At 47.1% G+C, this 14,323-nt stretch overlaps 1 protein-coding gene across 2 annotated transcripts in view; it reads left to right on the top strand.

Moving 5' to 3' along the window:
- Window positions 1–12,404, top strand: part of ESYT2 (extended synaptotagmin 2) — a 100,183-nt gene extending 87,779 nt beyond the window's left edge. For both annotated transcript variants that reach the window (XM_025378900.1, XM_025378901.1), the window contains 6 exons: window positions 961–1,334; window positions 3,719–3,817; window positions 5,983–6,114; window positions 7,707–7,812; window positions 8,927–8,976; window positions 9,146–12,404. In XM_025378900.1, coding sequence (XP_025234685.1) covers window positions 961–1,334; window positions 3,719–3,817; window positions 5,983–6,114; window positions 7,707–7,812; window positions 8,927–8,976; window positions 9,146–9,191 — 807 coding nt within the window. In that variant the 3' untranslated portion in view covers window positions 9,192–12,404. The remainder of the gene's footprint in view (window positions 1–960; window positions 1,335–3,718; window positions 3,818–5,982; window positions 6,115–7,706; window positions 7,813–8,926; window positions 8,977–9,145) is intronic.
- Window positions 12,405–14,323: the final 1,919 nt, after the last annotated feature.

Here is a 14,323-nt window from a genome sequence, read left to right as displayed (position 1 = left end):
TTGTTTTGTGATACAAAGTGTGGGGAGACCAGGAACATAAAGATGTTCACTGCGGCGTTATTTCCTAAAACCAGAAAAAATCTTTAAGCTATCACAGTCACCCCAGAAGGGAGTGATTTACAAGGTGTAGACTCTGCTCAAGCCAGCCCAGGGACCACATAACTGGGAGACCGCAGGCCTTTTGGGTACCCCCTGCTCCTGTGCTCACACAGGAGCAACTGGGAGACCCCGGGTCCTGCGGGTACCCCTGTTCCTGCACTCATGCCAGGTTGTTTAGAGTGATCTTGCTGGATAGCAAGGGTTCTGGACTTTCTTCCTTCCTCTGGGGACGCTGGGTGGAAACCACCTTTATTGAATATGGAATTTGGTCTTCTGTCGAGGAAACGCGACTCTGGGCTCTTGAAGTAAAAACGTTTTCCCACAATTGCATAGAAATACGTGCAAACGGAAGAGACTAGAGGAATACACAGAAGTGCCTTGGGGGGCTCCTTGCCTGAGATGTGGCCTGGGGAAGCTGGAGGAGCTTCTGCCCAGGTTGTGTGGCACCAGAGGGTCAGCTTCAGGGGGGTGGCCTGCCCTTCCACACCGTCCAGGCTTATCACTGCCACCACCCTGTTGCTGCCACCAGAGCCTGAAGGTGTGATGCCCCAGCTACTTAGCAGGCTGCGGCGGGAGGATCTCTTGAGGCCAGGAGCTTGGGGTGTAGTGCGCGATGGTCACACCTGTGGACAGCTATGGCACTCCGGCCTGTGCAGCTTAGTGAGTCTCCCCATCTCTAGGGGAAAAAGTGGTGTTTGTATCACAGAAGTGATATTTTGGTTACTTAAACTTTCCTTTAAAAAAAAAGTTCGAGCTAAGTTTTAAAGAAATGTTTGCAGATAAAGACATCCCAAGCTGTTCCAGTATTAGAATGTTACCAGGGTCACCAAGTTTAATGTTTGTGTTTGTGTCCACCTCTAGGTGCTCCATCTGGAAAAGCGAGAAAGGCCTCCCGACCACCAACACTCAGCTCAAGTCAAACGGCCCTCTGTGTCCAAAGAGGGGAGGAAAACATCCGTCAAATCTCATATGTCTGGGTCTCCAGGCCCTGGCGGCAGCAACACAGCTCCATCCACACCAGTCATTGGGGGCAGTGATAAGCCTGGTGTGGAAAAAAAGGCCCAGCCCCCTGAGGCCGGCCCTCAGGGGCTGCACGACCTGGGCAGAAGCTCCTCCAGCCTCCTGGCCTCCCCAGGCCACATCTCGGCCAAGGAGCCCACCCCTAGCATCGCCTCGGACATCTCGCTGCCCATCGCCACCCAGGAGCTGCGGCAACGGCTGAGGCAGCTGGAAAAGTAACTAAGTGCCGCCATGTTGTTTCTCAGCAGCAGAGCACGCGCCGCCCACCCTGGGGGAGTGGGTTGAACGCAGCAGAGCAGGAGGCCGGCGTGCTTGGGGGGGGGGAGGAGTCATTTTGCGTTAACTGAAAGCACTAAAGGTTGTGTTGCTGTTGTGCTCACTGCGTCTTGGACTTGGGAAATAAAACCTGCGGTTTTCTAGGATTTAGTCATTTAAATATTAAAACGTGATGGAGTAATAGGTTTCACAATAGGAAAGACAGGAGGCAGCGCCGGGACGCTGCTGTGTGCCTGGGCTCCCGCCAGGAAGACAGACGCAGAACTGGCCCGCGGGCCTCGCTGTGGCCCGGAGAAGCCCTGGCTTCCCCGTTGTGCGAGGACAGAACCTGCTCTTCTCACGCAGTCAGATCCCATCGCTGCTGCCCAGTCTCTTGGGTTTGTGTTTGTATATCTGTGTTGGCTCCTTATTTAAGCCCCGCGACACATAGTTGTGTTAAGGGTTTCTTTAGATAAGGAGGAAAAAGTCATCTGTAGCTATGACAAGCTTCAGATGTTAACCTTGGTGGAAGAAACAAAATTAACCCTTGAAATAGTTCTCCCTATGTGGAGTTATAAGAGGTGTGTCGAGTGATAAGAAAATAGTAAAAGAAATGGAGGCAAAGGTGGAAGCATGTTTGCTTCTGAGCTGTTAGAAAAAGCACACGCAGACTGTGGGGCTTGCACAGCCACCCTCCTCTGAGCCACACTCACTTTTTTCTTTCATGCTTTCTCACGTCCACTATTTTGGAAAGAAGAAAACATTCCTTCTCTCTTGCTCCAGAAGGAAATAGAATTTTAAACAAGGAACGACTTTTTCTCAGGAGCTCAATTTGGGAAGTAGAAATGATCTTAGGGGCCACTGAACAAGACCGGTTGTCATTTTGGGGGTCTGTGTTCCATCCTTGAGCAGAGAGAAATGGAAGGAAGGGCACTGCAGTCTCAGATGGGAAGAGAGCACGTGACTTGCATGAGGCTTTGAGATGGGACACGCAGATTCGGGTAGGACAGGCTAGAAACTGCTTAACAAGGACCACAGAGGTGATGCTTGTACTAAGGACACTGTGTGGTTTCAACCTCGGGTGCTCACTTGGTGAATCATAAGATCTGCACGTTTAGAAAGGAGACTATTCCTTAGCGGGTTGCAGCCTGCAGGCCGGCCAGCCTGACAGGCTGGGAAGTGCAGCCTCTCTCTGAGTCCGGAAGCATCTCCAAGGAGGAAGGGTAGGGCAGGAGCTTTGTGCGGAGCGCATGTCCTCAGCAGGTTCCAGGAGGAGCTGGGAATGCCGCAGAGTGCCCAGCCTCTCTAGAGCAGCCAACAGCAGTCTGTGGTCAGGGTCAGCCATCAGGAGGAAGTTCTGAAGTCAGCTGCTCGTCAGTCAAAGCTGCAGTTAGCGCCAGTGAAGCAGCGGTCAGTGAGTCGGCCTCTGGATCAGGACAGGCTGTGATTGCTTGAACACTGCTGCTCTTGAGGCCAGTGCTTGTTTAGCTGCTGGAGAAGGAGACACCTGGTGGCTGGTAGAAGCCAGTTGATTCTGTAAGTGTTGGGTGTGAGGCTTACCCTTGCCTGGCATGGCCCTGGGTCTTCTTTGTAGCTTGGTGTCTTATTGCCACAAAGAGTCTGTTCCTTCAGCCTTGCGATCTCTGTTGTAGCATTAATGCCAGTCAGTGGTTGCATCTGAACTGCGAAGGGACTGGGTATAAATAACGTCCCGTCTTGTTGTAGTCAGGAACTCAGTGTTTAAGGTTTCTCTGGGGTCCCCTGGGTCCACTCATGTGGGAGTGGGGTGGGGGCTTAGGATTTTATTTTTAGTTCTCAGGACCCTAACTAAAAAACTGTCAGTTGGCTGGATGCTATGGCTCACGCCTGGGAAGCCGAAGCAGCTGGATCACCTGAGGTCAGGAATTCAAGACCAGCCTGGCCAACATGGTGAAACCCTGTCTCTACTAAAATTACAAAACATTAGCTGGGCTTGGTGGCAGGCGCCTGTAATCCCAGCTACTCGGGAGGCTGAGGCAGGAGAATTGCTTGAACCCAGGAGGTGGAGATTAGTGAGCCGAGATTACACCACTGTGCTCCAGCCTGGGCAACAAGAGCAAAACTCTGTCTCAAAAAAAAACACACAACTGTCAGTTTTGAATAATTAATTTATATTGAGCCCTCAAGTAAAATACTCATCTGTTTGACTTGTACCCAGAAGTTTCAAATTACATATAAGTTCATGGGTAATTTGACTTCTTTTTGTCTAAATGAATGGAAATTATCTTATTGTGTACAGTAGACCAATGAGTCACACGTTCTCCAGTCTCAGGCAAGCTGGTGACTTTCTGCTCTTTTCCCACAGTGGGACGACCCTGGGACAGTCTCCACTGGGGCAGATCCAGCTGACCATCCGGCACAGCTCACAGAGAAACAAGCTCATCGTGGTCGTGCATGCCTGCAGGTGGGGGCTGGGGTTGCCACGCGCCTGCTGCGTTGCTGCTGAGTGTGGATGCTGGATAGGATGATGCAGATACCCCCCTCTAGGATTACCAAACATCCATTTATGTTTCATTTAGAAAGGACAAAGCAATTAGGCCGGGCGCGGTGGCTCAAGCCTGTAATCCCAGCACTTTGGGAGGCCGAGATGGGCGGATCACGAGGTCAGGAGATTGAGACCATCCTGGCTAACACGGTGAAACCCCGTCTCTACTAAGAAATACAAAACATAGCCGGGCGAGGTGGCGGGCGCCTGTAGTCCCAGCTACTCGGGAGGCTGAGGCCGGAGAATGGCGTGAACCCGGGAGGCGGAGCTTGCAGTGAGCTGAGATCCGGCCACTGCACTCCAGCCTGGGCTACAGAGCAAGACCCCGTCTCAAAAAGAAAAAAAAAAAAAAAAAAAAAGAAAGGACAAAGCAATTAAACCCCCACAGATGGTGCTTATAAAGGGTGTCAACACTGCCTGTGTCACATGACGTTTTGGTTCCTGAAGTACAACGGTCCCCTAAGATCATACCATATTTTTAATGTACATTTTATGCATTTAAATAGATACAGTTTGGTGCAGTGGCTCACGCCTGTAATCCCAGCACTTTGGGAGTCTAAGGCAGGCGGATCACCTGAGGTCTGGAGTTCGAGACCAGCCTGACCAAAATGGAAAAACCCTGTCTCTACTAAAAATACAAAATTAGCCGGGTGTGGTGCCGCATGCCTGTAATCCCAGCTACTAGGGAGGCTGATGCAGAATTACTTGAACCCAGGAGGTGGAAGTTGCTATGAGCCAAGATTGTGCCATTGCACTTCAGCCTGGGCAACAAGAGTGAAACTCTGTCTCAAAAAGAAAAATAAATATGTCACAATTGCCTGAGTATTCAGCACAGTAGCATACTGTACAAATGTGTAGCCTAGATCAGGAGGAGTGTGTGTGTGTGTGTGTGTGTGTGTGTGTGTGTGTGTAGACAGAGTTTCACTTTGTCCCCCAGGCTGGAGTGCAGTGGCACGATCTCATCTTACTGCAACTTCCGCTTCCTCGGTTCAAGCAATTCTCCTGCCTCAGCCACCCGGGTAGTTGGGATTACAGGCGTGCACCACCTCGTCCGGCTAACTTGTATTTTTAGTAGACACTGGGTCTCACCATGTTGGCCAGGCCTCCCGAGTAGCTGGGACTATAGGTGGAGGCCACCAGGCCTGGCTAATTCTTAATTTTTTTGTGGAGATGCTGGTCTCGTAATTCCTGGCCTCCCACAAAGCACTGGGATTATAGACATGAGCCACCATGACTGGCCTCATCAGGAAAAATTTATTTTAACTTGTTCGTTATATTATTTTAATAAGTATAAAGTCAGGTGACTTGCTTTAATTGCGTTTGGTTAGCAATGATACTGTGGGCTTATGAACTATTTTCCTTTTATTGCCGTTTTCTCTGTCCCGTTTGGTTTAAAATATGATATAAAAATTTGGAGCTTATAAGTAGCTGTTGGAAACATAGGAAAATAAAATTAGCACCATTTAGAAAGATGATATAACTGTAGAGTTCAATACATCACTCTTGAGAAGTTCGTATATTCTTGCCACTGAGATAATGACCGTGGGGGACACTGTTTGAGAGGAGTCTAGCAAAACAATCCCTACTAGACTTTGGGGTCAGTCAGCAAGCGAGGAATGTGGGGGCCCGTGCAGCCGGGCACTTGACCGCGTTTGGCAAAGGAGCAGCCCCCATCTGGAGGAGTAGGCATTGTGGGGTGGAGGCAAGCAGCCCAGGCAGGTCTGTGGGTGTCTCCTGGGGGCCTGGCTTGCTTGGCTGTGAGAGAGAGAATAGCAGAAGCATTGTGGAACAACAGCCATCACTCTGTTACAAGCAGAGACCAAGGACTTAGAACGTCCTGCAAACTCTGGGCTCAAGAAATGAAGGCCGAAGTCGCCGCTGAGAAAGCCACTAAGAAAGAAGTTTGGGAGACACCACCAGGCAGCCATCAGGGGAGGCAAAAGCGCCTCGTACATTCTGTTCCTTGTTACTTCTCAGTTTTTAGATAAACACGAAATCAAAGCTTGATAAAGCACATCTGAATGTGCTGCTAATTCTCTTTTTCTTGATCCTAATACCTTGTCTTCTCTGGTTTGTGTTGTAAGAAACCTCATTGCCTTCTCTGAAGACGGCTCTGACCCCTACGTCCGCATGTATTTATTACCAGACAAGAGGCGGTCAGGAAGGAGGAAAACACACGTGTCAAAGAAAACGTTAAATCCTGTGTTTGATCAAAGGTACGATAGACTGCCTGGTTGAAGTGGCAGATTAAGAAGGCCCTAAATGGTGCCTTTGAATGGCCGAAGCACATAAATCAGCTGTTGAGAAGTTCAGTCAGAAACCAAATTTCAGCAAACATAAATCTCAAAACAAATAAGCATTTTGGCCTTTATGTAGAAGCTCTAAATATAGTAAATTCAAGTTATAACCCTGTGGACACGGAGACTAGTGGTTAAATAAACATCAAGTTATTGATAGCCCTGAAGAAGTCAGTTTTGGGGGTTCTATCTGTTGACATTTTGGGGGTTCTATCTATTGACATTTTGGGGGTTATATCTGTTGACACTTTGAGGGTTATGTCTGTTTACATTTTGGGGATTGTATCTTGACATTTTGGGGGTTCTGTCTGTTGACATTTTGGGGGTTCTGACATTTTGGGGGTTCTGTCGACACTTAACTATGTTATCAATTAAAACTGAAAATTTAAGGATACATCTATTTTTAGTTTTGTTTTAAAATAACATAAGCCCCAAAAATCTTAAAGTATGACATATTGAAAAAACAACTGTATTTCCAAAAATAAAAAACATAATAATGAAAAGAATAATATTATTCTGCATTTTTGCTCATCTCTTTAGTGGTCTGGCTTGAGAGGCTAGAGTCTGCTTCTGTGGTCAGGGTGATTTGGCAATGTCCTTAGAGGGTCTCAAGAGACCCCCCCAGGGGTCATTGGCCCCCACTTAAAGAGCCGCCAATCTGTACCAATTTGGTATCTTACATAATTGTCCCCTGGTGCTTCGAAACCCACCCGTGTTTTGGGAAATGATAATAATACAGTTATTATTATGTATGGTGTCGCTATCTGCTAATTCAGTTTACGTTGCATCTTTAAACATCCTCCGCATTCATTGTACTTTCATACAAGTAGCTTTATGTAAAACACACATCAGAAACTGGCAGGCCTGCATCAGCCCCTGATGAGGTTGTGCAGAGTGCTCCTATCCATCCGAAGCATTTAAGCATCTGGGGACTCCACTTGCCCATCTGGGTTTCCAGCACTGTAGCCTGGGGCAGGCACCCACCAGCCCCCAGGAGAGACGCCCTGCAGGCTACTGAGTGCAGCGTCTGGCTGAGCATCACGAGGGCTTTGGAGGCCTTGTCCCTCCTGTGAAGCTGCAGGCGCGTACTTTTTTTATTGGAGAGAGTGGGAATAGGGCCTGAAGACTGAACGGGTGGCTGGAAAGCCTGAGTGAGTGGGCTGTTCTGGAATTGCTGTTTTGTCAACACTATCCCATATTTTAACCCCCAGGAAGAGTCAGACATGTTCAGAGATGCTCCTCACCCACCCATGAGTGAGCCAGGGACCGTGGGACCCAGACATCTGTGGGTGCCAGAGCCTTTTTTTATGTGTGGGAAACAACAAAAATGTTGGTTTTTGAGTCTTCCTGAAATGCCAGATGAAAACATTAGGTAGAAGAACTCAGTTTTATAATAAAAAACAAACATGACATTTGGAATGATCTCATGAGCAGAAATGCCATTTTTAGTTATGAGAAAATCCAACAGAATGATGGATAAAGTTAAGTAAGGCTCTCGTTTCCTGTTTCAGCTTTGATTTCAGTGTTTCGTTACCAGAGGTGCAGAGGAGAACACTCGACGTCGCCGTGAAGAACAGCGGCGGTTTCCTGTCCAAAGACAAAGGGCTCCTTGGCAAAGTAAGTGCCAAACAAATCCCCGATCAGTTCCTGCGATTTGTAAAATTGAACATTTACCTGCAGTGCAGTGTTGAGACCATATCTGTGTAAGCGGAAAGGGTGAACTTACGAGGTCAGTGCTTGTTTATAAATCGTGGGCTATAAAGACAGTCAATAAAACATCTGTGCTTTCTGAAAATATTTTAAGTTATTTTAATTGTTTTTACAGATTCAGATTATTGATTCATTAACTGTACTAATACCATGAACTTCTAGTTGAAGATTTTTTTTTAAGTCTTCAAATTTTTGTTCAAGTATCACATTGAAGGAAAATAATCTCTTACAATTCCATCTCCTCAACTGACGGCTCTGCTCTTTTTCTGAAATTCATTGGCTTTATTTATCTGAATTTCTTCTAGTCTTTGTCCATATTCACATTTAACTTTGGCATGTGGGTGTGTTATTTAAGAATGAAAGTAGAGTTCAGTTAGGGAGGAGGAGATTTGAGTCACAGGCATCATTTCGTCAGCTGTGCTGCCATGGAGGGCACATGGGCCAACGCTCCTGTGAGTCGTCTCCACTGATATTCTGTCATAGCTGAATTTTAAGACTGCTGGTTGCATGAAGGATTTCTTAGATATACTCAGCCATGTAGCTTACAGGTGCTCACAGGGGTAGAAAAGATTGAAAAAACAAGAACCTTCAAAATAGGAGAGTCCATATTCCTAGACGAAGACAGAAGATGAGAGAGTTGAGAAGAAGTGGTAAAAGATCTAAAAGACATCGCCTTAGCCTACTTTATGTATTTGTGTATTTATTTAGAGATAGGGTCTCTAGAAGCACAGGCTGAAGCCCAATGGCATGATCATGGCTCACTGCAGCTTCGAATCCTGGGCTCAAGCAATCCCGGTCTCAGCCTCCCGAGTTGCTGGGACCAAGGCGCATGTCAGCACACCCGGATAAATTTTTTTTTATTTTTAGTAGAGACAAGGTTTCACTATCTTGCCCAGGCTGGTCTCAAACTCTTGGGCTTAAGCAGTCCTCCCGTCTTGGCCTCCCAAAGTGGCTGGATTATAGGCGGGAGCCAGTGCCCCCAGCCCAGCCTACTTTAACTACTTTTTTTTAAAACCCACAGGTATTGGTTGCTCTGGCATCTGAAGAACTTGCCAAAGGCTGGACCCAGTGGTGAGTGTCCCTGCTACAGACAGAGAACCCCAGCGTGTAGCTAAAAACGCTTTCCCCGCCCAGTGGGTAGTGTCCCCCACAGACAGTGGTGGAACCCGACACGTATCTGATAGGCTTTTCATACTTGGTCCTGTGTCCGTCACCACCTTCCTGTCACTGTCTTTCTCAGGTATGACCTCACGGAAGACGGGACGAGGCCTCAGGTGATGACATAGCCACACCAGGCAGGACGGGTCCTCTTCAGCATAGCTCCTCAACCTCTGCCCGGAACACCCCCTCTCACAGACGTACCAATGTTATTTTTATAATTTCATGTATTTAGTTATACATACCTTAATAGTTTTATAAAGTTGTTGACATTTTAGGCAAAGTTGGCCAATATTACCATTAAATTTTATATGTTGGATTTCCTCTAGGGTTTCGCCAGTTCCTACAACGTGCAATAGGGTGGTGGTAGCTCTTGTGTCTGTGGACTCTGCTCAGCTGTGTCCGTAGGGGCCGGATGTGTCTGTGCTTTACTATGGCCTTGTTTATATATCACTGAGGTATACTATGCTATGTAAATAGACTCTATATTTTTTATAATCTTTACATGCTGGTTTAAATTCAGAAGGAATAGATCAAGGAAATATATATATTTTCTTCTAAAACTTATTAAATTCTTGTGACAAATAATCATTTTCATCTTTGCGGTAAAAAGTTCTCAGTGACCTATTTTGTGGTGTTTCTTTTTAAAAAGAAAAGCTGAAAGATTATTAAATGTTAGTATGTTTCTGCCCGTTATGAATGATGAAATAAAGTATTCAAACTATTAACATTTTCGTAAATATAAGGATGTATTACTGAGAAGTTGAAGGGCTTATGAAGAAAAATGTTTTATAACTGAGTAATATAAGATATTAAGAGAATTATGGTTCATAAATCATATTATACTAATCTGAAATTTCTTATATAAAAATGAAATCTTATGTTTATTTTAATTGCTGTTGTAACTTACTCATGAAACAGTATACAGACACCTTGTACTTTTCCTAGACTATAAGAACAGACTTTCCATGTTAGCAATTAAGCTATTGTCAAATAGTCAGTCATGAGCGGTTAATTTTCAATGTTTTCCCAGCCTATAAAAAAAGGAAGGTGCACGCTGCCCTTTTAAAGGTTGTGAGGTAAATTGGGATGAGTAGACAGGATATTGCATTAAAAATTGGAAGCTCAATCTCGTTATAGTCAGGAGCAGCCAGTGTGACCTCACACATAGGATGGGGGACGTGTGAGCCAATGTGCACTGGCCACCACCAGGGTTGGGGGCGCCACAGCTGCGAGTCCAGCCCCCGCTGTTCTCAGCAGCCACTTCCCAGGCTGCCTCACTTTATGCCGTGACTAACCTTAATATTGGGATATTGTTATGCAATTTTTATTCTGTTTAGACTATTAAAAGCATTTTTATGTACTTAAGAGTCCCCCAGACCTCCTGTGAGGTGAGGCTCTGTTGCAGTGTCTGTAAAGAAAGGATGCACATATGTAGACGATTAAGTGTATATTATAAGCTGTATACTGAAAATGGCTTCCATAGCCATGAGAACATCTTAAAACTATGTATAAATATATTAAGGAAAATAGAGCTTTGTAATTTAAATTGGAGCTCTTAGCTTGTTTAATGGAACTACACAACTTGTGGGTAACTCACATGACCAAACAAACCGAAGTGCCTGTGACGGAGGCCGGTGGCCAGTGGCTGTCTGCCCACCCTCCCTTCTAGCAGATTTAGATTTTGCTTCCATTTGTAACCTACCCTTGGCGGGTGGCTGTCTCCCCACCCTCCCTTCTAACAGATTTTAATTTTGTTTCCATTTATAATTTCCACTTTGAACCATGGGTTTACTTAGAATGAGTCTGTAGCTTCACAGCATATTTCATGTAATCATAAAGACCAGTATAGTCTGTCTCCTACTGAATGACATTTGACTGTAAAGCCTCTTGATAAACCATTTCCAATGTTAGTATATAGGATTATTTGGGAAGCATATCAGTACCTTTATAGACACATATGTACGCGTATGCACACAAAACATTTACGGTATTTATGGAAGACAGGTAATAACATTAAATCTAGTTGCTTTCCCATAGTATAAGATTTGTTGAAGGTTTTTTACAAATCAGGTCTATTGAAAGTCTTCTGTCGTAATCTATAAAGAAGAAGCACTCATTGAAATTGTAGCATGCCAGTAATTTTTACCAACATCCCATCCATCTGAGTTCTGCAGTCCTGTGTGTAACCCGCTCTGTGTGTATTTTGCTTAATGGAAGGCTTTATTTAAGCACTTAGGCAGAGTAGACACAATTAAAGGTACAAGCCCAGAGGAAGGTTGAGCAGCACCGTGCCTGCCCTGAGGCAGTGGAGTCGGAAGGGCTGTCTCCAGGGCCTTGAGTGCCTGGAGGTTCTTGGCCTCCAGTAGCCGGCTCCTTTCTCTTTGAAAGAAAGGAAGGAAGGAAAGGGGGTGATTCTGAGGCACTGAAGTACCTCCCAGACATGGAGGGGAGAAGCCACCCTCGAGGCCACACTCAGCACTCCAGGATCCCAGCAATGTCAGACACTCTTGAGTTCTCAGAATGTTAATTTTCAGTTTTAAATAATTAGTTTAAGAAAAGGGAATTTTAACTTTTCTACCTTGAGTCAAGCCAATGAAGGGAAAATGAATTAACTTAGTAAATTTGAAGTACAGCTCTGTTAGCTCGTACATGTGGGTTCTTATCCTGATCCTGTGCCTTAAAGTAGGAAGGTGTTTCCAAGTTCAGATTAAAACAGAAGCAGCTGACTGGGCCTGGTGGCTTACACCTGTAATCCCAGCACTTTGGGAGGCCAAGGTGGGTGGATCACCTGAGGTCAGGAGTTCAAGACCAGCCTGGCCAACATGGTGAAACCCTGTCTTTACTAAAAATACAAAAATTAGCCAGGCGTGGTGGTGGAGTGCACGTCTGTAATCCCAGCTACTACTCAGGAGGCTGAGGCAGGAGAATCACTTGAACCCAGGAGGTGGAGGTTGCAGTGAGCTGAAATCGTGCCACTGTACTCCAGCCTGGGCGACAGAGTGAGACTCCATCTCAAAAAATAAATAAAATAGAAGCAGCCTTGTAACTGTATTTACCATGATAGTATACTCTGCACGGTAAAAATTCCTTTTACAGACATTCTTTATCAAGAGGTCGGCCCTTCTTTTTCAGGCACCTAAGCCAAATGTAGACCTGTATGTAGCTGTGTGTTTTCTTCTGTGTTTGCCGCGTTTATTCCACCTCCAGCTGGACCCCCCACTGCAAATAGAGAACAACGGTGGGGGGTGCGGGTTAAAAAGTAGAGAATGTCCTTTCTGTTCAACTAATTTCACATGACAGTGCATGTATTTATTCAATAAAACTTTTACATTAGCTCACTCGTGATTTGTTTTTTCTCTGTCTTTTGAAGGGAGGTGTTCAGTGTGCAGTCAGATAATTTGAAAGGAGACGTCACGCACTGTTTTCATTTGCTGTCTCCACTCGCATTTTCCGAGCAGCTACATCAGAGCAGCTGACATCCTTCCTGTTGCTCCCAGCTCAGTTTGACTCTCCTCTGCCCAGCACATTATACTCTGCATGTCGAAAACAGCTCTTCTAAAGGATAATCGTGTGTAGGAAAAATAGACTTGAAATGTGTTTTTATTTATTTATTTTTTTTTTGAGACGGAGTCTGGGTCTGTTGCCCAGGCTGGAGTGCAGTGGCCGGATCTCAGCTCACTGCAAGCCCCGCCTCCCGGGTTCACGCCATTCTCCTGCCTCAGCCTCCCGAGTAGCTGGGAGTACAGGCGCCCGCCACCTCGCCCGGCTATTTTTTTTTGTATTTTTCAGTAGAGACGGGGTTTCACTGTGTTAGCCAGGATGGTCTCGATCTCCTGACCTCGTGATCCGCCCGTCTCGGCCTCCCAAAGTGCTGGGATTACAGGCTTGAGCCACCGCGCCCGGCCTGAAATGTGTTTTTAACCAGGGCGCTGAGAAGTGCAGCGGGGGCTGCCGAGACGCCTGAACGTTGGAACACGCTGAGGGTGATACTGGAGTGTCCCTTCCTGTTGCGTTCGTTACTGGTGGTCAGGGTCGACTTCAGTGGAGCCCTTGGGCTTTTCCTTGTAGCCACTCGGCATTTAACACCATGCATTTCCTTTCTCCTTGATTGTGGGCCATCCTTCCTTGGCCTCTGTAGCGCCTTCCTCTGTATTTTCCTTGCACGTTACTCGCCATTTCCCAAGGTTTCACTGTTTTCTCCTCCAACCAGACTCAGTATTGGCATAATGTGGGTTTTGGTTCTGATCACTTTTTATTTTTATGTGGTGTTCTTAATACCATCAATACCCTGGTTTCCAGATGTATGTCACTGATACAGATGTTCTCTGAGCTCAGGACCAGTTCATCCCACTGCACCCCCGTCCTCTGTGTCACATGGAGACCTCAAGGCACACCCTTCGTCCGTCTGTCTGTCCATCATCTGTCTTGGTGCTGGAGCTGAGACCCGGACAGCACCAGCCACCTCCCACTGCCTCAGCCCACGTGCAGACACCAAGTCCTTGAGCCCTAACTGGAGAATGTGTCTACCTCAACTCTGTCCCCTCAGTCCAAGCCACCATCCCTCTCCATTTCTCAGTCTTTCTCCCCTACCTGCCCCATTTTCCATGCAACAGCCAGGGGATCTTTCAGACACATCACACTCAGCTGTGTGCCGCTGCTCAAGACCAAGAGCATTTCCTGGCTCCCAAGGCTGAGTTTCTTCTTCCACTGGGACCCCTCTCCACCGTACCTTGACCGGTGCCACAGACGGCCCCGCCCACTCCCACTCAGCACCCCCAGGCATGCTCCTCCCGGCAAGTACCTCCACACCTGCTCCAGCACCTCCACACTTGCCCCTCCCCCCAGCACATCCACATTTGCTCCTCCCCCCAAGACCTCCACGCTTGCTCTAACCCCTGCACCTCCACACTTATTCCCCACTCCAGCACCTCCCCATCTGTTCCTCCTCCCCCCCAGCACCTCCACACCTGCTCCCCGCTGCACCCCTCTGCACATCCACACTTGCTCCCCACTCCAGCACCCCCACACTTGCTCCTCCTCCCCCAGCACCTCCACACCTGCTCCTCCCCCTAGCATCCCCACACCTGCTCCTCCCCTAGCACCTCCACACCTGATCCTCCCCCCAGCACCCCACACCTGCTCCTCCCCCAGCACCCCACACCTGCTCCTCCCCCAGCACCCCCACACCTGCCCCTCCTCCTCCAGCACCCCCACACCTGCTCCTCTCCCCAGCACCCCCACACCTGCTCCTCCCCCC

The sequence above is a fragment of the Theropithecus gelada genome, chromosome 3, assembly GCF_003255815.1.
Source record: "Theropithecus gelada isolate Dixy chromosome 3, Tgel_1.0, whole genome shotgun sequence".
NCBI classification, from domain to species: domain Eukaryota; kingdom Metazoa; phylum Chordata; class Mammalia; order Primates; family Cercopithecidae; genus Theropithecus; species Theropithecus gelada.
The sequence above is the reverse complement of the archived record's forward strand: the minus strand, read 5'-3'. Positions and strand labels throughout refer to the sequence as shown.